Source organism: Diabrotica undecimpunctata, chromosome 1 (genome assembly GCF_040954645.1).
Source record: "Diabrotica undecimpunctata isolate CICGRU chromosome 1, icDiaUnde3, whole genome shotgun sequence".
Lineage (NCBI taxonomy): Eukaryota > Metazoa > Arthropoda > Insecta > Coleoptera > Chrysomelidae > Diabrotica > Diabrotica undecimpunctata.
Window position 1 is genome coordinate 66847797 of NC_092803.1, and position 22082 is coordinate 66869878.

Genomic DNA, 22082 nt, shown 5'->3' on the forward strand with positions numbered 1-22082 from the left:
ATTGCTACTAAACTACCGAGCTAATTGAGATCCTTAATTTTGTTCACGTTTATACCCACAATTCAAAATTAAAAAATAATATAACTAGATTAAAAAAGAAACTAAAGCCCAATAATATCTGTTCCACAGAAGAAACAGATGAACAATTATCTCAGGCAGAATTCTAACATGTCCAATTCCTTTATTTTACAGTGGAATCTTAATGGGTCTTATACCCATTTGGAACAGTTAAAACTATTAATAAATGAATTATGCTCAAAGATCTTATGTCTTCAAGAAACTCATTTTAAACAAGTTAATATAAATCTTCGAAATTATCTATGTTTTCCAAAAAACAGAGTAGCACAACAGGCCAGTGGCGGAGTAGCTATCTTCATGCTCTAACCCACTGACTGTGAAACACATCCTGCTTGATTGTCCTCAATTCAAGGAAAAAAGAAGATCCCACGAATTCACAGATGATGATCTCAAGACAGTTCTCACCAAAAAAATTTTGACAGTGTTAAGCTATTTAAAAGACATCAAGTTATTCAATTTTATTTAATGTAATATTTCATGTATTTGTTATATCCACTAATAACCCTGCGCGGTTGATGTGGTTTTGTGTTTTAAATAAAAAAAAAGTTTTGTTTCAAAAAATAAAAGAATGTTTGGGGTGGACTAGCCTTACCCCTTAGGGGTACAAAAATTTATATTATATTATAATAATATATTACGACCTAGTATCAGACCTACCGAACACACAGATAAAATGTCATAAAACTAGGTCCAGTCATTTCAAAGGAGTGTGGCAACTAACTTTGTGACCCTAATATGGATATTAAAAAATAGAGGTTAGTAATAAAGGGGGGAAAATTAAGGGCTGTATGTATTTTTTAATGCTATATCATAAAAAACCAAAAATACGAAAAAATGTTTGGGGTGAATCACCCTTACTTCTTGGGGGTATGAAAAATAGATTACAACTTATTGTCTGACCTACCTAACACATGAAAAATTTCATTAAAATCGGTCCAGTCATGTCGGAGAAGTATGGAGAATGAAACTTTGATACGAGAATAGGTTGTAATATATTTTTTATACGGGTTTTATTTTTTGAACCAATTTTTTTTTATTTATTATAATATGAGATTAAAAAATACATACAGCCCTTAATTTTCACCCTCTATTACTAAATCCTATTTTGTAATAGCCATATCAGTCTCACAGAGTTAATTAGGTATTAAATTAATTAAAGTGACCTTCAAAGTGATAATACAGCTATGGTGAAAATACGAGTGATTTAAGCAATCCCGTAAGGCGACCTCGGTGGAACTTACTTTGGCAATGGAGAAGTTTGATGTAACACTAATTTAAGAGCACTGGCTACACTAGGACAAAATCAAGACCGAGGGGTAATTTACAGCACAGTCATTAAGGTTACGAGGACCTACATAATATAAACTAACATAAAAATACTGCAGTTAAATTTTTTTTGAAACTAAGGCCTATAGGAGGGTGGAATGAAGGAACTAATACGCGGATTAGTCTATCTTCCCTACGATAAACTTAATCAACCATTATCACGAGAGTTGGTGAGACTGATGAGTGATTGCAGTGGTAATGGATCGCAGGTGGTCATTGGCTGTGACTCCAATTATCATCATACCGGTTGTACCGGAACCAACGAAAGATATGAGTAACTATTATAATTCGTTTAAAGAATATAACTGTAATGTAGTGAATTTAGTTAATAAACCGACCTTTATACCTTCAAATAGAAAGGAAGTTATCGAAATATCGATAGGTACAATATTTATAAGCGGCGTCATCAAAAACTAACATGTGTCTAACGGAACGAACTGTTCAGACCACGGACATATCTACTTTAAAATAACGGGCTATGATCCAGTATTAGAAACTTATTGGTTTTCCTACGTCTTCCGATACTCATTTTTTCGGTCCATCCTGGTGTTCCCTATTTATTTATCTCTCATTTCTTATTTATGCCTTCCTCCAACTAAAACATAAAGAATACTGGGGACATTTCCGCACATACTGATGAAAAAATTTGAAACAAAACTTTCAAAGAACTTAAAAAAAAAGATCGGCAAAAAGGGAACTGCAGAACTGCACAAAATAGACATGAAGCAGTTCAAAATCATAACAGGATTACTTTCTGGATATGCGGCAGAAAAGGGACATGTTAGTACAATTAAACTATACAACGAAGATCTAAACTGCAGATTATGCAACGAAGAGATCGACAGTCAGACATATTTTGTACGACTGCAAAACATTGGACTTCAGAAGATAAGCAACATAATGGAGACTGTAGACCAACTTTAAATACATATGGCACTCACCTAAAAGACCTATACAAACTGATGGAGGATAAAATTTTTTTAAATAAGTGTCATAATACAATATGGAAGGTAAGCACAATAAACCTAAAGGATGCAGCGTCGCCGAAGAATACGTTCAAACAGCTTCTAAAAGCAAAATAGGTTTAAATTAGTTTGATATGTATTTTTTGAGTTTATACTTTGGAGTAATCGTATTGACAATGAGGGAAACGATTAGGTTTCCTTTGTGGTTTTTTTTGGTCGACCTTAAATTCTAGAGCAGATGCATCTTTTATAAATTATAGATTTTGTATTATCGGGTTGGTTTATAGTTCGACTCGAGCAGTCGAACAGTACGGGTCTCGCGACGGCCAGCGTTGAGAGAGATACAGACGAGAAGTAGCGAAAGCAAAAATCGTCCCGTGTATTATCGATACGTAGATGAATGGTAAATCAGAATATAACTAAACCGAGGGGTGTTATTTTTACCGACTCCTCTCGGAGGTTAGACCTCTGAGGAACCATTAAAGAAAAAAATCGGGTTAAACACAGCGTCCGTTCAGGGATGACACTGTGAACGTTGAATAATTGCATTTAACGTTGGCAGAAACGGCCCCTGTGCCTGTGTTCAGAGAACAGCAAGAGGAACCCTGCCTTAATAGGGTAGTGAACAACCGTGTAAGGGCCTGGGAGACATCCAGAATCCAATCGACAGCGGTCGATTGGAAAAACAAAAAACAGAGTCTTTTAAATAGTAAATCCAAAATTTCCGTCGATTGCAACATGCAATCACCAAGCGCTTCCGCTTACGAAGTCGAAAGCCTTCCTCCCCTTTCCCCCGATCCATCAACGGATTTAGAACTAGTGTCCTTAGATGATACGGCTTTTGACTCCGCCCCCTGCAGTCCAGCGCCCATATCTGAATCGGAGGCAGATGCGGGCGAACAACAATACCCTGACGTCACGGAATCTTTCGTAAAGCGTCAACAAGACAATAAAAACGAACCGCTAACGGTAATTTATTCCGGATTACAGGCCTCTCAGGCAATAGAAACCAATTTTAACACAAGTAGAAATGAAAAACAGACCCCTCAGGTACTATTAGAAAATAACTATAACATTAAAATAAATTCCCTTCAGGATAACGAAATATTTATAACTCCGATTGTAAACACTTTGACTAACTTAAAAGAAAATGTAACGTACGAAGCAATTATAAATGCCCCTCAGGCACTTAATTTTGTAGAGAAAATTGACCATAATGACAATCTAGGAACTGCTCAGGACGCCGTAGATGAGTTTGTTACAAATAAGCAAAGAAACAAAAGGCAGCACGCTATAAGAGATATCTACTCCGAGGAAGGAAATACCAAAAAATCGAAAGAAATGGAAGATAACGCAATGGCACAGTCGATTAAAACGCTAACAAAAGAAATAGAACAACTAAGAAAAGAAATACAATATCTCCACACATCCTACGGAGACCAAATACGGGGATTAAGTGGTCAGATAAATCAGTTACAAAAAAACCATTGACTTCAAAGACAAACAAAATAGCGAATTAACAACGCAAATACTAAAAATATCTAGCGACATAAACTCCAAACACGATATAAAACAGCCAAGCCAAAAGCAAACAGCCACCCGTAGTGAGGAGCCTGAAGACCAGGGAAAAGACTCTGAAATAGAGACAATAATGGACATAGAAGAAAACCAACCAAGCTCAGATTGGAAAATACAACAAAACAGAAAATCAAAAAAGGCGAAAAAAGCCGATAAACCTGTCGAAAAGACAGACGAAACCGTAAAAACAAAAACAGTGAAGAACAACAGCACTAAAAAAGTAGAAAAAACTGACAAAGTCACTCCAAAAAACAACTGCGAACAAGCAGAAATAACAAAAGAAAATAAGTCAACTGAAACAGGGACAAAACCAAAACCAAAGCCCAAAGAAATCGAAAAGCCGGAAACTGTTTCTGAAACAAAAACAGTACAAGAGACTGAAATACCAAAAAAAGCAGAGCCTAAACCTCCAGCTATAATCCTTAAGTCTGTGGATTACAGCCAGCAAATCTTGAAAGTAGCAGCAAACAGAGGTATCGGTTCCTCAAACAAATTTGCGAAATCAGGAAGAAGCATTATTATGCAAACGAAGGATAGAGTTAACTACCTGAAAATGGTCAAAATTCTGGAAGAATTTGACGAAGAACTAAAAAGAAAAGAGAATAAAAATATAGAATACATCGCGTAACCTATAGACCTGGAAAGGACAAAAAGGGTAGTGCTCAGAGGTTTAGGAGCCAAAACTGACGTCGAAACCATCCACCAAGCATTGGAGGATCAAGACATAGACGTCATAAGAGTGACTAGCATGATCTCGAAAAGAGACAAAAAGCCAATGCCGATGTTCTACGTCACGATCAAAGAATCAGATAACCTGAAAATAAAGAACATAAACAACCTATGTTACATGAAAGTGTACATAGAAGACGAGTATAAAAACAAAAAAGAGATCATGCAGTGCTACAACTGCCAGGGTTTCTTCCATGGTTCGAAGGCTTGTCACTGCGGTTCGAAATGTGTAAAATGTGGAGAAAACCACAAGTCAGGAGACTGCGAAAAGGATAGAAACACTCCCCCAAAGTGCGCTAATTGCAACGAGGCTCACACGGCAAACTACAGAGGGTGCAAAAAAGTACCTAAAAGAAAGCCAACACAACAACAACAGGCAACAAATAGGAATACACAAAGTATTCCCACAAAACAAAACGTAAGTTACGCCCAAATGGCGTAACCTGGCAAATACCTTCCAGGAGCAAATAAACCACGTCTCAACAATGTTTGAGAAATTAACAACCGTTATGAGCGCCTTGAGCAGTTTCGGGACAAACCAATAATGCCAGTACAATTGGACGATCTACAAATAGGATCATGGAATTCTGGCGGATTGAGACAAAAAATTAACGATCTGGATGAGTTTACCAACAGGCTCAATCTAGACGTTGTAGCCTTACAAGAGACTTATCTTACGGAAAGGGTGAAAACCAAATTTCCGGGTTACAGCGTCTACAGGAATGACCATAGATCACGTTCTGGAGGCACGGCCATTATGGTGAAAAAAGGAATAGAACACCAATCAATACCTACACCAGGTGGTCTGGTCACTATGGAAGCCACCATAGTTCGGATCATTACGGCCAACGACACGCTGAAGATTGTCTCAGCTTATGTCCGACCGAATGAGCCGATCCAGGGCGAGGATCTGGACGCCATTCTTGATACAGAAGAACCAACCGTCATAATTGGTGACCTAAATGCGAGATCGCCCAATTGGTTTGACAGAACTAGTAATAGAAATGGGAGATTCTTGTGTGAATTATCTGGAAAACCAAATAAATACAGTTGTCACAGGTCCTATGGAGCCCACATGCTTCCATGGAGGGGACAGACTACCTACCTATTTGGACATTGCAATTCTTCACAACGTGGGACAACAACACGATATAATCTCACTCAATGAAGGAGACTCCAACCACAACCTAATCGTGCTGACTCTAGGCGCCGTAGAAACAAACTACGTGCAGTTATACAAGAAAAAGAGGACAAGCTGGCCCAACTTCAAACGTATCGTCTCTGAAACAATAGGAATAGTTCCTGACATCAACAACAAACGGGAACTAGAAGAGTATGTGTTGAAATTCGAAAGAACCATACAAAATGCGCTGGAAACCAGCACAAAAAAAGAAACCTCAACAACACCCAGAGGAAGGTTCAGAGACATCAGCAACGAATTAAAAACTCTCATAAGAGAGAAAAACAGACAGCGAAGAAGGGCAAACAGGACTAGGAACATAGAAGATAAAAGAATTGCCAATGAACTAAATAGGGAGGTAAAAAAACAGCTGGAAATCCACAGAAATAACAGCTGGGACGACTTCATCCAACAGCTAGACCCTAATAAATCAGGTTTCTGGAAGCTTTCTAAAGTCTTGCGAAGGGATAAAAAGCCAATACCCACCTTACATGGGGAAAACGGCCTAGTTTACTCTGAACAAGACAAAGCGGAGGTCATGAAAGATACACTAGAAAGAGGATGCAGAAACAACTACCATCCCGATGAAGATCCAGACTTCGAAGACGAAGTAGAAAGAAGGAGCAGACGTCTAAAGAGAAGTAGAGGCGACATAGCTCTCAGGCATACCACCCCCGAGGAAATCCAGCAGTTTATCAAAATGACCAACGCTAAGAAGGCTCCAGGCCCAGATAACATCACAAACAGGGCCTTAAAAAATCTGCCAGTGAAAGCAATCGTTCATCTAACGAACATAATCAATCATATCATAAGATTAAGATACTTTCCTGACAGGTGGAAGGAGGCCCATGTTATAATGATAGAGAAACCGGGTAAAGACGGAACTTTTCCACAGAACTACCGACCCATTAGCCTACTATCATCAGTAAGCAAAATTGCTGAGCGAGTCATCTTGGCAAGATTAAGAGAAGAATCTGAGGCAACGGATGCAATCCCTGAAGCGCAGTTTGGATTCAGGAGCAATCACTCCTGCGAACTGCAAATACTAAGATTGACAGAGTACATCACTAAGGGGTATAATGAAAGAAAATATACAGCAACCGCCTTCTTAGATGTCAGTAAAGCCTTTGACACAGTATGGGACGACGGATTGCTGTATAAAATGAACGAAATGGGGTACAGTGAAGCGATGACATGTCTCCTCTCCTCGTACCTAGCCAACAGAAGATTCAGAGTTCGAATAGGGCCCACCCTATCCGAAGTCGGAATCATGGAGGCTGGAGTGCCACAGGGAGCCGTGCTGTCGCCTTACCTGTACACCATATACACTTCAGATACCCCTGGTGGTGATCAACATACTATGCTCAGCCTTTACGCCGATGACACTGCTATAGCTGCTAGCAGCATAAATCCTGATCTGGCCACTAGATACTTGCAAACGGCACTAGACCATTTGCAATCTTGGTGTGTTACGTGGAAAATTGCCGTCAACCCGGACAAAATTCAGGCAGTCATGTACAAAAGACGGCACGGAATCCCCAACAGGGAACTATTTATCTTCGATACTCCGGTCGAATGGCAAGACGACGCCAAATATCTCGGAGTAACGCTAGATAAACGTCTCACCTTTACTAAACACATAAACAGAACAGTTCAAAAGGCAAAAATCCTTAAAAGTCAACTCTCCTCGCTTATAGGGAGGAAAAGTAATCTGAGGTTCAAAACGAAAATAAGAATGGCAAATGCCATCATTCTGCCAACCCTCACATACGCCTCAGCAGCGTGGGGGCATGCATGTGAAACAAACAGAAAGAAAATCCAAACTGTACAGAACTACATGATCAGAGAGGCTCTTAAAATTCCTAAATATGTACCACTAAGGTACGTATATAGGGATTCGCAGCAAAAGAGCGTCCTGAACATGATGGTCGAACATGCATATGAGCTTTTTGAAAACCTCAGAAACCATCCGAACCGTTCGCTAAGAGAGTTGACAAACTACGATCCTAATATAAGGACAGTACATAGACGGCCAAAACAACAGCTGGCTGGATACAGGGGAAACCCTAATTAAAAGTAAAGAAAGATATTCACATGAGAAGCCCTAATCTATGGCTTAGCAGATTTGGCCCACAAAAACACAAAAACACAAAAAAAAATCAAAAAACAAAAAAGAGCTTAGCTCACCAAAAAAAAACCCCAAATCCCAACCCAATCCCCCAAATTTTTCTTTTGTTTTTTTATTATTTCAGTTTTATTTATTTCACTAACCAGTTAAAAACAAAACCAAAAAACCCAAAAACATATACACGGGATGTGTGAGAGCATTATACACTTGGGAATGCACATCCTACCCACCCATTAAAACCCCTACCCCTATTATTATTTCACCCAAAAACCCACTAACAAAAATCTGTATAGGCCAATAAAGTAAAATCAATAAACAGGACAAAATCCTAATAAGTAAAGTTACAAGGCTGAGGCCCCTCAGGCACGCCCCTAAGGAAAAAGACCCTTCAGGAATAGCCCTTCAGGACTAAGTTGCCACAGGCAACTCGCGAAAACTGAGCATCGAGGTCGTGTACGACAAGCACGGGCTCGATGGCCAGGCCTATCGATCGCCCAGTCGGCAAGGAGACCAAAACTTGTTTTGCCAAATTGACGACTGTGTGACCGAGCACACAACAACCGAACAGGGGGCCGACAGTTTGCTGTCGACCCCCTGATCGGACACATTTTTTTTTTTTTTTTTTTTTTTTTTAGGGTCACAGAGCCCAAAGTAAAGCCATAGTAAACTCAGTAAAGTAAAAAATAGGGAGAAAAGCTACACTAAGCTACCCCTACAGATAGGTGGCCTAACCACAAGTCATGGAAAACGGAGGGTGTTTCTTTTCCCAAATCGCCCGACGTAACAGTTCAAGCCTCCTCTGCGTATGTCAGACGTAGAGGAGGGGTGGTGGAAAAACCTGGGGGTCAGATAGGTACCGAGCCAAAATGACTTGCTCTTTTGGAACGAGACCGGTCTGATCTTCGGACATGGGGGTCCCACTGTCTAGCAGTGGTACACTCATGTTCCATAGGGGTTGGGATGAACTCATGTGTGTGTGTGTGTGTGTGTGTGTGTGGGTTGGTTTATAAAGGAAGAAATTTTGTGTTTAACTCTAAGGGTGCTATTACGAATTGATCGTATTGTAGTTTAACATATCCTTGAGTAAATCATTGACTTTTTAAAAAGAGAAGCTGGTATTAAGAATGACAGCAGGAATGTAGAAATATTAAAATGATTACTAACACAGAAATAAATGGGAAACGATTTCATAATTGTTAAGAGGGCGACTTCGATTTTAAAAAATAATTTTTTTGGTTGGAATTAAATAGAGAATAATTGCATACTTAATAAAAATAATAAAGTTAAGCTATTTAAACCTAAGGGTATGTTATGCATATCTCAATCCATTTGTTTGACTTTGTTAATAACAAATTAACGAGATCTAGAAACTACCACGAATGATTTTTCTCTATTCTACATTTTTTCTACCACTTTTCTACATTTACGTTATTAAAGAAATATATGTGTGCGGAGGTTGTACAGCTTTCTACCGCATCAATGGAATTAATATACCGAGACCATCTCATCCCTTGCAGTACTGCTTATCCATAGGTCGATCCCATACACAAGCGTAAACTATTTTAAGTCACACGCCCATTTGAGTTTAATACTACTACGTTAGACTTTTTGTTTTCTGTCCGGATTTTGAACTATCAATCCACTAGGACTGGACTACTCAAAGTGAAAGGAGTGCGTTTTTCTCACCAGACCCACTTGACAGAATGACTGAGGGAATATAAAATAAAATAAAATTTATTTATAAATCATATTTATTAATATAAAATGAATTAAAAGTCGGCACACGTTTCTACCAAGCATCTTGTGGCTATGACATTCTTATAAAACATTGCAGATGGTCTTGCTGTTCTTGTTCTGTTTACAGAACTAAAATCTACTTCATAGAGTCCATATTTTTGGCTATAATAAAATATGGATTACTTTCTAGATTTCTACGCAACCAGATTACTTTACTTACCCGAAACCCGAAGTCCACTCAAAATTATCCATAACACTCCACACAGTGTATCCCAAGATGCTCACATTATCCTTTTCCATGGCGTCTCTCAAGGCACTTAAATAACCCTAAAAATAAGGTAAAGTATGTAAGGAGTAACCTTTTTTTAACTTATTTCTTGTATATAGTATATATAGTTTTTTATATTTTCTTGTATATAGTATTTATTATTTAGAGAAAATTGACTGTTGTTTCTACTAGACAAGGCGAAAAGCTAGGGTTCGTTCGGAAAAATATTCCCATGACATTTTTTTACATAACCACTTTCATGAGATACCCATAATCAGGTTCAAGAGATCACCCAAGCGAAAAGTTGTTCAAATTTTTTTAAAAAAATTGTAACAATCGATTTTTTCGGAACGGACAATTTTTTTTAAAATTTTTTGGATTATTCTAAACCAAATAGGTCTCTTGTAGTTTTTTTGTAAACTTGATCGTTTTTGAGTTATAAATAATTTAAAACTGAGAAAAACGTAAGATTACGGTTTTCAAGCTCAAAAACACAAGTAAACAACATTATTTTTAAATTCACCAAGGATCTGAATTCAAGCTCGAACCTTGTTCAATCATTGCCTCGATAAGTATTTTGGGCCTATTTTATTTTAAAACATTGATTTTTAATAGTTAATAAAAAGCTTGACAGGACGTTTAATAGTTATTTATTCGCCAAGGTATTACTAACATTATTACGCCCAGAGAGCAATATAATCCAGCCAGAAGAGGAGTGGTACACACAAAATATGCATATATATTTTGTAGGTGCAGTAAAATAAAAAGTAAAAATGTCTCAGTTTTAATTTTTAGATTATGTGAAATGAAAAATAAAATCTTGTATATACCACTGGTGTTACCGGATGATTACGCCCATCGAGCAATATCCATCCTTCAGACCAGAGGACCTCTATCTGGACTATGTTGCTCTGTGGGCGTAATCTTAATATCATTATTGGTGCATAAATAACTATTAAACCATTGTTTTTAATTTATAATGAAGCGCGTATGGTATGGCGGGCGCTCATTTCATAATTTAAACCAGCAAAAATTTGTGCCCTAGATCTTGTTTATCTCTTATACACGCCGCATCCCGAGCGCCAGACTTGTGATAAGCGTTTCATTACCGATTAAAAAGCAATGTTTTAAAATAAAATAGACCCAAAATACTTGCCTTAAATTTTTTACTCATTTTGTTTACATTTCTGTAGAACTTTCGAGTTTCGTTTTGATTTCTTAGCCATTCTATGTTTTCTAACTGCTTTTCTGCAAATTACCTTTCCGGATAAGATTCCGGATAAACAGGCTTATTATTCATCTTTGTACAGACATAGATTTTACTTTAGGTATAGTCCACATTCGCTCCCATTTTATCCGAAATGTGGACACAAAAGTGGTGCATTTTAATGTAACTTACTACGAGATAAGTTACGAACGAAATAAATCGTTTCCAATCTAAATTTTATGGGACGAAGGAGAAAGGCTTTTAAGATCATTTTCTGCTGAAATATTGCAAAATAGTTTACATACAGCGTAAACGCCCAAAAAAAATGTCGCAAAAACATTTTAAACACGGTTTTATATTCTGACGAATGAAAACAAAATGATGGTTGTGTGCAAGACAGCTTTCATGGATGCTTTGGGTATAACAAGGAGGTGTATTATGTTTTAGTATAAGAAAATTTTGTGCTTATCAAAAAAACATTCTAAGCAGAGAAATTGTTGGTCACAGACTTGGCACTTAGTGGTAACTTGCTTAGTTTTATTTATTTCATACTGTCGTCCATGGTCATCTTTATTTCGTTGGTAACAAATTACGCACCGACTTTTTTTTACCTGCTTGAATAAATTTATGTTCTGATGGTGTGTTGTGGGGAGTATAACTTTGTTTACCTTTTGAAAGTAGTTTCAAGCACAATTTTTTTTTTGACATCTGTTATACTTATACTTTCTGGTACAGTTTTTAGTTGGTCTTACTGGGTTTAGTTTACAGTCTTTTAGTTGGTATGTCACTGCTGTTCCGTGAACTCTCTGTTTCGTAGTCAGGATCTTCTTCAGACTCATTCTCAAATGGATCATCATTATCATTACTCATATCTGATATTTCATCCCATAATGCATGAAGCCGGGCCTTTTCTCTCTCATCTTCTGCTAAATGTGCCTATCTTCTAGATATGTTGGCGACCACATTGACCCATCTTATTCTATTCACAGCAGGTCGAAATAGATCAGTTGACGTTAGACCAGTCCACTTCCTAAGATTGGCCAGCCAGGATATACGTCTACGTCCATTGCTTCTCTTACCCTCAATCTTGCCTTGTAGAATCAACTCTTTCTCATATATAATGACATTTTATACACTTATACAAGAAAAACTGCTTTTTTTTTTCTAGACTGCAAGACTAGTCAATAGACTATACAAGTCTAGACCGTGTATCCGTACTTATACACGCGGCATTGAATAAAAAAATGCTTTTCCAGGCCACGTGGAAAGTTTCGAACGTAGATTTGAAGTTCGAATCGGTTTGTAAATGCCCCTTTGTCCGCTTCTTGTCGATCAACGATGATAGGTATAATAAAAGGTTGAAGTTGTGGAGTAAAAGTGTTGATTTATTGACAGCTACTGGTAATTACACAATATGATGTTCGTTAGGTAACTACTTATGATTGACTGTTGTAGACTGCGCTCACATGAGCTTCAATCCCCAATTTATAATCTCACAAATAATTCATTCCTCAGCACAGAGGTTATTGCTTCCTATCATACCATACCAACTTTGCACTATTAGCTTACATTACAATTTAATCTAGGCCATCATTGCAATACTTAGGAAGTTTAATTAGAAAAAATATATTATTCGACAATTTATTAACAGGTGAATGGACTTTAATTATTAAAATATTACTCGATATCAATTTCACAATGTCACTTATACACGGTGAAACTATAATAGATTAAGAAGTTAAGAATAATGTGAGATTACAAATTAAGGGGTTAATTTGTGATTGAACACCACGTGTATATTTTTCGTACACTACTCAAACTACAAAAAATATAATTAAATTATTTAAGCAATATATTTAAGGTATATTGATAAACAATTTTAAATACATTTTCATAAAAAAATTAGTGTGGCGCACAGGACCCTTATGGTGAATTTGGTGTGGCAGTCAAAATGTTAATTAACCACTTTTGAATAATTAAAAGTGTTTCTATTTTTTTTGTCATCTCACTCTATTATTTTATCTCCTTTGTTAAATTTTTTGACTAATGGTTGTATTATTTCAATAAAATAAATAATAATGTTCGTAAGTTATTATCGTAATGTTCGTAAGTTATTTGCAATGTGGACAAACTCCATTTGATATTTTCATAAAGTACAATATCCAAATATTTTTCTATAATTACTTAGTTATTTTTGAAAAAAATTGTATATTAACTCGTAGTTATCATATAAATGTAATAGAAAAGAACAATTATTTTTTTGTTTGTATGATACAGGTTATTCGTTTTTTTTTCGATTACTAAAAATTTATTCTTGATCTTTACCACTTGAACCTGATTATGTTGTATCTCATGAAAGTGATTATGTAAAAAATCCCATTGGAATATTTTTCCAAACGAACTCGAGCTTTTCTCCTTTTCTATACTGTTTCTGCATGTTTCATTTATTAAATTTTTTACACAGTGCACTTTTTTAACGCTATTAGGTTCTTCGTATTTCGTTTCACTTATGTTTTGTCTTTTGTTAGTTTTATACTTTCGGATTCAAATAGTTTTCTTAATATATCTAGAAAATATTTTTATTTCATTTTGAGGCTTGATTATTTGTAATCAATTTTTAGCGATCTATTTTTTATCAAATTTTTTATTTGGTTACAGAAAAAAATAAAAAAAAAATCAAAAACCATAAAATAATTGCAACATTAAAAAATATACTTGGCCCGCTGGATTACAACAATAATCTTTGGTCAGTGAAATTAGCTCACCATAACAAAATTCAAAAGAAGACATGTCTTAATAATTTAATAACTTACTCTAATATAGAAGATTCTTCTATCATCTTTATCGCCATAAGAAGGATAACCATTTTCTGTTACTAGAATTCCAGGATTGTTATATTTATCCTTAATCCAGTTGACTAAATACCTTGCAGTCCATGGGACTACCTATAAAAAGTGGCCTAAGTAAGAAACGTAATATATATGAAGATTGGGCGTCAGTATTACGTAGTGCTAAAAGTAATTTTTTATATATCAAACAAATTGATAACAAAGCATTATTTATTCAGAAAATAATAGTTTCTTCAAAAATACATAAGAAGTACTAAGTACTATTATTTGTCAGCAACAATGAGTATAAAGGCACAATAAATAGATGGATATTCTCAGTAGCAACCAATAGCAATAAGCAGAAGATCCCAAATAATCCTAACACGTCTCAGATTGAGCCATAGTACTTATTTTTACTTGTTGTGTATATTGACTGTTGGAGATCCCTTATTAAGCCTTTTAATTCCAATACAGCTTTTGGATCATCCTCATGCCACCCTCATTTCACCAAGACCAATCTCCCTTACCGCCTATATTTACACATCATGTCTTACATTATCAAAAGTTTTTTGGCAGTCTGTGTCTCCCGTTCTCCCTTTACATTTGTTATAAATCAGCTTATAATTTACTTTTAAGAACGTTTTGAGTACGTGTCATTAAGTTGATTAGGTGATGATCTTTGCAGCGACTGGCGATTTTGCCATTATTGTATATGTTATTAAAGAGTTTGTATAGGTACTTATATTGAAGAGTTTAACTATTTCTGCATCAGCGTTGTCGGGTTCTACAGATTTATTATTTTTTAAATTTGCGATCGCGTATTTTACTTCTATTCTAATATTGGTGGACCAGTTGAATATGTATTTTCATTCGTAGTAGCGAAGTTATGATCGCCACAGAGAAGGTCTAGTATATATTGTTATGATTCATTTTATCCGCCAAAGATAAAATTAAAATTACTAAATAGACCATCTAAATAGATTTTCAAGATATCCTGGAGAGTTGTTATGCTATGTAAAAATAAAAAAATAATATTGGTTTGCTCTTAATATTTCAAAGTATAAAATATTGAGAGGCTTAGAAGAGGGAGATTGGAGAGATAGGAAAAGATGGAGGCTGAAATGCGGGAAGCGGCAATCGCCGTAGGACCCCCGTTATGTGATGATGATAAAATATTAAACAAATAATTCACCTGATAAACTATGAAAGATATTTCAAAGAAATGAAAGTCCATTATCTTTGGATTACCTGTAGTAAACAAAATTTAAGATATGCATAAATTATTTTCTTTGTAAAATATATTTGAGTGAACGTAGTGAATTGAACAATACGACCGGGTTTTCCAAATGGACTTGTACAGTGAATAAAGACAATAGGGTAGAATTTAGAAATTATATTTCTCCGTTAGTTTTTAAGAATTTGTAGAAACGATTAACATGTTAATAGTTTTTAGGAAAGTTATAATTGTAGTTAAGGTTGTTGTTTGTTATCTAAATGGGGATAAATATGACAAACTTTGATTGGCAAAGAGTGAAAAAAAGTGGGAGAGATAGATGAATGAGAGTTTAGCTAGATTTTAGAGGAAAAAAAGATCTTCGGTTGTTTTCCAAGGGTGCAAGGCGAACAGTCGTAGTTCTTTGGCGGTTCCCAAGGGATAGTAAGCATTAGAAGTGAATGTTTGTGAGTTTTCGTGGACTAAGTGTATCCTGACGGAAGCTGATCCAGTAAAATATTGTAAGTCATACTTTTCTGCTTATATATTCCAAGAGTCACTGTTCAGGCCGGAACGAGAGATTTAGTTTATCGAGAGGAGAAGAAGTTTATCTTTTGAACGATACGTGTATCTGAAGGAGATCATTGAAGACGAGAGGCTCGCAATAATTTGTTGTAAGATTGCTGATTACCTAGGGAACTGCTAAGAATAGATAGTGTAGAAATATTTATTAGGAGATATAGAACAACAATTTTGATTTAAAATTTTAATTTATATAGTATATAACATTAATTTTTAAAGGTTTACATACGTAGAACAAAATTTTGATAATCACTGTATGAGATATTTTTTGTTTAAGATATTTGATTGTGAATTTTATTTCAATATATAATTTTGTATCATATATGTTTATTATTCCGGTATTCTTCAGACCTTACCTATCATATGTAAAGCATAGATATTGAAGAACGAATATAACCCTGAGATAAGAGAATTAAATAGTGTGATAAAATCATAATTGCATCATTTAAATAAGTTTAATTAATTAATTAATTAGCTAATTAATTGCTTGGCGCATCTCTGACTTTTAATATCACATTAATATATTTGCAGAGTTTATCGTTGTGATCTGTTATGATGTTATTGTCTTTTGTTATTTTTGTGTAGTTAAATTTTCTAAAAGTATTTGTTATTTTTTTGGATTTTTTATGGAAGTTAAAACATAGTCCAGTCGTCAGAGAGTTGACCTCTAAAAATCATACGAACAAGCTGAATTTTGCCGAGAATATTAATATTGTAACCCTAAAAAAGATGTATAAAAGTTTACCACTTTTACCCTGGCTTTTCCCATTAAACCCCCTCGTAGGATGGTAAAAAGGCAAGAAAATCAAAGCAAGCAATTTTTGTACGCCGAAGCAAGAATCTCTACGCCGTAGAAAAAAATGTTTTAATTAAAAAATGTAGCTGAGGTAATTCTTAACAAAAATATTTAAAAGAACTTTTTGTGTAGAATGAACCATTCTCTCAGATATAACGCTTGAAGCGACAGTCGATTTTGAATGACATTTACGCATGCTAAATCAATGTTCAAATTTGATTCAACTAGACCGTAAAAATTCGATACCTTTTGATCCAAGTATCCTATCTACAAAAATGTAGATGCGTTAAAGGTAAAGAGTGTAGCTTTCGTTTGCAGTTTTTGTATTTTGCCGCTAATAAAATCAGTTTTTATAAAGGTGTTTTGATAAAGAATTAATCACCTTCATTGACAGTCGTAGTAAAATTTCCATTACTAGAGATCAATCTTTAAAACTTATGACATGAAATTTTAATTTTGATTTGTGGCAATAAATATGAGACAATTAAAATATGAATAAAAAAAGCAGATTTTAATGTTTTACATTACAAATGATCGCACGTCACGGAAAATGTCTTCAAGAAGACGTTTTTAGGTGTAGTTTATAGCAGAAGTTTGGTTCTTTTAAAAATCGTACAACTATACTTATTAAAAAAAAAGTTTTTAATGTTTTAGATCGTTTGTTATGTGAAAGTTTAAATACAGCGTTTTTAAGCATGTAGCAAATACCTCACATTTGTTTCCCAAACTCAAAACTATAATTTTATACTATAGGTTTTAAAAGGCAGGCTCTAGTAATCGAAACTTCATAGTGGCCAGTAAATGAAAGGGATATATTGTATTGATCTCATGGGAATGAAAAAAAAAAAATGGGAAAATCGCGCCACGTTTATTTATTTAACACCTTTATAAACTCTGGGTTTCTTTGCGGAAAAATACAAAAATTGCATACGCATTGCATTTAGGAAAACAGTAAACAAGTAAATTGTACTAACTAAAAGAAAATAGACAAAAAAGTAGAACTAAATAAAAAGGAAAAAGGCCGCCACCTTATCTTTTCTTTCAGTGACAAGGAGATCCCCGAATATTATGTTAGAGCATTGGTTTAAGAAAGAAAAAAATATGACAGATATACTTAAACTCTCTTCAAAATCAGTATGTATATATAGTTTTCCTGAAACGTTCCGGGGAAAAGATAAAGAGGATAATCACCAACTAGATTGTCCGACCAAATTAAGAATTCAGCTGGAAACTCATTCTGCGAAGCTCTCAGAGCAACTGAAGATAGAGACCAATGGAGAAAAATCACACTTACCTTGTATCGTCGTTTTAGCAAACTTGTCAGAATTTATTTATATCTGGTCCAAGATACAATGCTATCTATCAAAAAGCAAAAACTTGAGTACTTGTGCCATGTGATGAGAGGGCAAAAATCTTCATTATTACAACATATTATGTATGGCAAAATTTAATGAGAGGGAAATATGCGAAGACGAAGAGTATCCTGGTTTTAGAAGTGGTCCAAGAGAAAGGAATATTGTCAGAGAAAAAAAAAACCATAAAAACTTTCAAACATACATTTAAAAAAAAGTTAAATAATAATTTCTCTCGATGATCTAGTAAAAAATTTAATTTAAAAATGATCTTAATAAAAAATGTTATTTTTAAAAAAATGAAAAATAAGACTTTGTCTTGGTCATTATCATATTATGATATGCAGGTAGGACAAAACACTCAAAGAAAATAAGAAATTACCCCATTCAAAAAAACTTGTAACACTACACTGGCACTAAGAACATTATACGTTAAAGAAAATAAAAATAATAACACGTGTTTTACCCCTTAAAATACATCTCACCGATTAGCCTAGATAAATAAGACGAATACTTCACAGATCTACTGGCGAAAGATAGGGCAGAATATTTGCAAACACCTCAAACACAATCAGAGGTGCAAGTACATACAATAGCTTGGCCAATTAGGATTGACTACAAAGAAGTAGCACGAGTATTCCAAGCATTAATGAATAGAAAATCACCAGGCCCTGGCAATATCCCACCTAAGCTACTCAAGTACAGTACAAGCAAACTAAATAAGCAGCTAGCCAGAATTTACCAGAGAGAGTATACCAGAGGAGTTTAGGACATCGTTTATCACGACAATACGTAAGAAGGGAAGTAAAGATGTATGTGACAATTATCGAGGAATCGCAGTCCTTAGCACCATCTCGAGAGTTTACGAAAAACTCATCAAAGAGAGAATGGAAGATAAAATATATGATATGGAGGCTGAAAAACAGGCCTGCTGTAGAGCAGGTAGATTAACTATTGACCATCTGTTTACCAGCTAATCGAAAAAAAAAGTATCACGAAACCAACAAATACATCTCCCCTACGTGGATCTTAAAAAAGCTTATAATAGTGTGCCAAAATAAAAACTCTGGGAAGTTCTCGAGAAAACAAATATTAGTGTAACCTTAATCAAGGCTCTTCAAGACCTATACAAGAAGAACACAAGTAAAATAAAGAAAGGTCAGGAGGTATCCAAGGGTTTCACTATCCGCAAAGGACTCATACAAGGATGCTGCGTGTCTCCTACTTTGTTTAAGATCTACTCGGAGCAAGCGATGAAGACATGGAAAAGAAAATGCAGAAATATGGAAATTCGCCTATATAGTGATGGCCCAAGACTATGAACACCTCGACTACATAACCCGTAAATTTATCTAAGAATACGAACTATGGGGGCTAGAAGTAAATATCAAAAAAACTGAATACATGTGTATTGGGAGAATTCAACAAAATCTAATCTTGGAAGAAATACAGCGAGAAATAAATCACTGTCAAAAATACAAATATTTAGCCATGCAAATAACCAACAATGGCAAAATAGACGAAGAAATTATACATAGAAGTAATCAGGGAAGACAAGCCATAAGACAATTAAACAGTGTACTTGGGATAAAACAATCTCCAAAGAAAACAAACACAAAATTTATAACAGCATTATAAAAAGCATTGTTACATATGGAAGTGAGGTATCGTCACTGAAAGAAAAAAACTTAAAAGCATTAGAAGCAACAGAAATAAACTTCTGCAGAAGAGCATCTGGAAAATTAAGATTAGACATAGTTAGAAACAAAAGAATACGAGAAATTACGGGTGTTAAGCACAATATAACAGGACATCAGAATAAATCAACTAGGATGGTATGAACATGTCCAGAGAATTTATGAACACAGAATACCAAAGAAAGTATTGAACTAGATACCGCATGGAAGAAGAAAGCAATGTAGACCGAGATTAAGCTGGTGAGAAGGAATCCATAAAGACTTAAGGAAGAAGGGAGTTGAAGAAAACCCTTGGAACCACCGAGATAAATGGAGACTGGAATTCAGAAGACGGCCTTGAAGATTATAAACTAATTGATTTGATTTTAAAGAAACAATTGCTCATATGGTATTCCCTGATCTTGAGAAAGCATAGAATAGAGTTCCTATGTTGTGGAATTGCGTTTATTTCAACAATAAAAATGTCGGTGGGTTACAATGAGTTGCCAAATCAATTTATAAATTATTGTTTTAGAGGTTTGCTGTTATAAGCTGTTAATATAATAAAATTGTCACGTTACCATCCATATTATACATATATTTATAAGTAAATATTTGGTGACTTGGAAAGCACAAACAATGATCAAAAAAGAGAGGTAAGAATAAAAATCCATTTATCTAGAAATCTTTTCAATAAAATGTGAAAGTTTCTTTGTAGCGGAGATTTTATTTATCATAATCTACATTATGTTCTAAACTTTGCTACATTGAATAGAACGTTAGATACTTAAACAAAAACATACTTAAATAACAAGATATTCAAACAAGGATTGAAAGTAAAACCAATATCTACGTAATGTGAGAAATGCGAAAGGACTAAAAGTTAATGAAAACTATGTAAAAGAAGGAACGTTCAATAATTAAAAGTTAAAGGTACAATAATTATTGGAAGCAGAAAACTGACATATTAAACGCCCTATGTCACCCTAAATATTTTTTCATATTTATATTACAATTCTTGTTCTTATAATATTAAGCTTTGCATTACTGTATAGCGAATTTAACAAGTTATGATCATTTTTATTTCGAAATCTCTATGAAATCAACACCATGTATATAAAGAATTAATGCATAAACAATTATTTATTTTATATAATAAGATGAACAATATATTTTAGTTTTTAAATTAAGTTAATTAAAATCATTGACTTAAATTTGTATACAGGGTGAACGACCTACAAAATGATATTACGATTTTCTCAATTTTTTTAAATGGATCACAATGTATTTTATTTTTTAGAAATATTGTATTTATGGTACTCTTTCATTTTTATATAACATTCTCTATACTGAAACTCATTATTTTCCGAGATATTTTTAGTTTTCTTCAAATTTCAGGAATAAATTCAATTTTTGTAAGTAGAAATAAGTATTGAGTATTGAGTGATAATATATGTTCAAAATGTCCACCCTCAATGTCTTTACAAGTTTGTAACCAATATTCAAATCACCAAGCCACATTTCTTAACATTTGTAAGTCAATTTTATTAAAAGCTTCTCTTATTCTATTTTTCATATTATCTGGTGTTGTTGGAGGCTTCTAGTATACAAGGCCTTTTATATAGCACTGCATGAAAAAATCAATTTTGGAGAATTCCGGTGATAACGGTGGCCAAACAGTTGGCCCTCCTCTGCCTATCCACCTCTCAGGAAAGGTAATTAGATGATTGTAAATTGAAGCAGTGTGGTGAACTGGAACACCGTCGTGTAAAAACCACATTCGTTGTCGAATACTAAGCGGTACATTTTGCAGTAGTATTGGCAAATGATTATTTAATACACCATTAGTATTATTGGCATCATCCACATGGCCGTCAAAGAAATGTGAGCCAATCACATAATCGCCAACAATACCACCACAAATTTTATAAACCAGTTAGTTTGACTATGAGTGTTAACAAAATAGGAATTGCTTGATGCATAGTAATCTGTCGCTTTTCACTTGTTCCTGAGACCATTGACAAAAAACTAATCTCCGTTGATAATCACCGACTGTCAATTCTTGATGTACCTGTATGCGGTAAGGATGCAGTTTATATTTACGAAGGATTTTTGCCGCCGAAGTTTGACTAAATGTCATATTGACGTAAAATTTCACGAGAGCTGACGTGGGGATCTTCAGTAGTAGCTATTATTAGGTACATCACATTCCTTTTCTTTACTTAGAACAGTTTTGATTCTCTCATTTTTTTCATATATAACTGACCCTGTGCGAACAAAACAAAACAAAAAATTCCTGGCTTAGAATACTGTTGATATAACAATCAAAAATTGTTTCATTAATTGTATATTGTTTTGTTTTCTGTTTTGTGTGAGTAATTTATTGAATAAAAATAATCTTTCTATATTATTATACAAAACATTTTATCTTGTATTTGA

General features: G+C 34.6%; 1 protein-coding gene across 1 annotated transcript in view; it reads right to left on the reverse strand.

Moving 5' to 3' along the window:
• Positions 1-9717: 9717 nt before the first annotated feature.
• The window catches only part of LOC140450333 (myrosinase 1-like), a 49317-nt gene continuing 36952 nt past the window's right edge, over positions 9718-22082 (reverse strand). The window contains exons 7-9 of the mRNA XM_072543920.1: positions 14010-14141; positions 9942-10048; positions 9718-9883 (exon numbers count right to left, since the gene is read on the reverse strand). Coding sequence (XP_072400021.1) covers positions 9754-9883; positions 9942-10048; positions 14010-14141 — 369 coding nt within the window. The 3' untranslated portion in view covers positions 9718-9753. The remainder of the gene's footprint in view (positions 9884-9941; positions 10049-14009; positions 14142-22082) is intronic.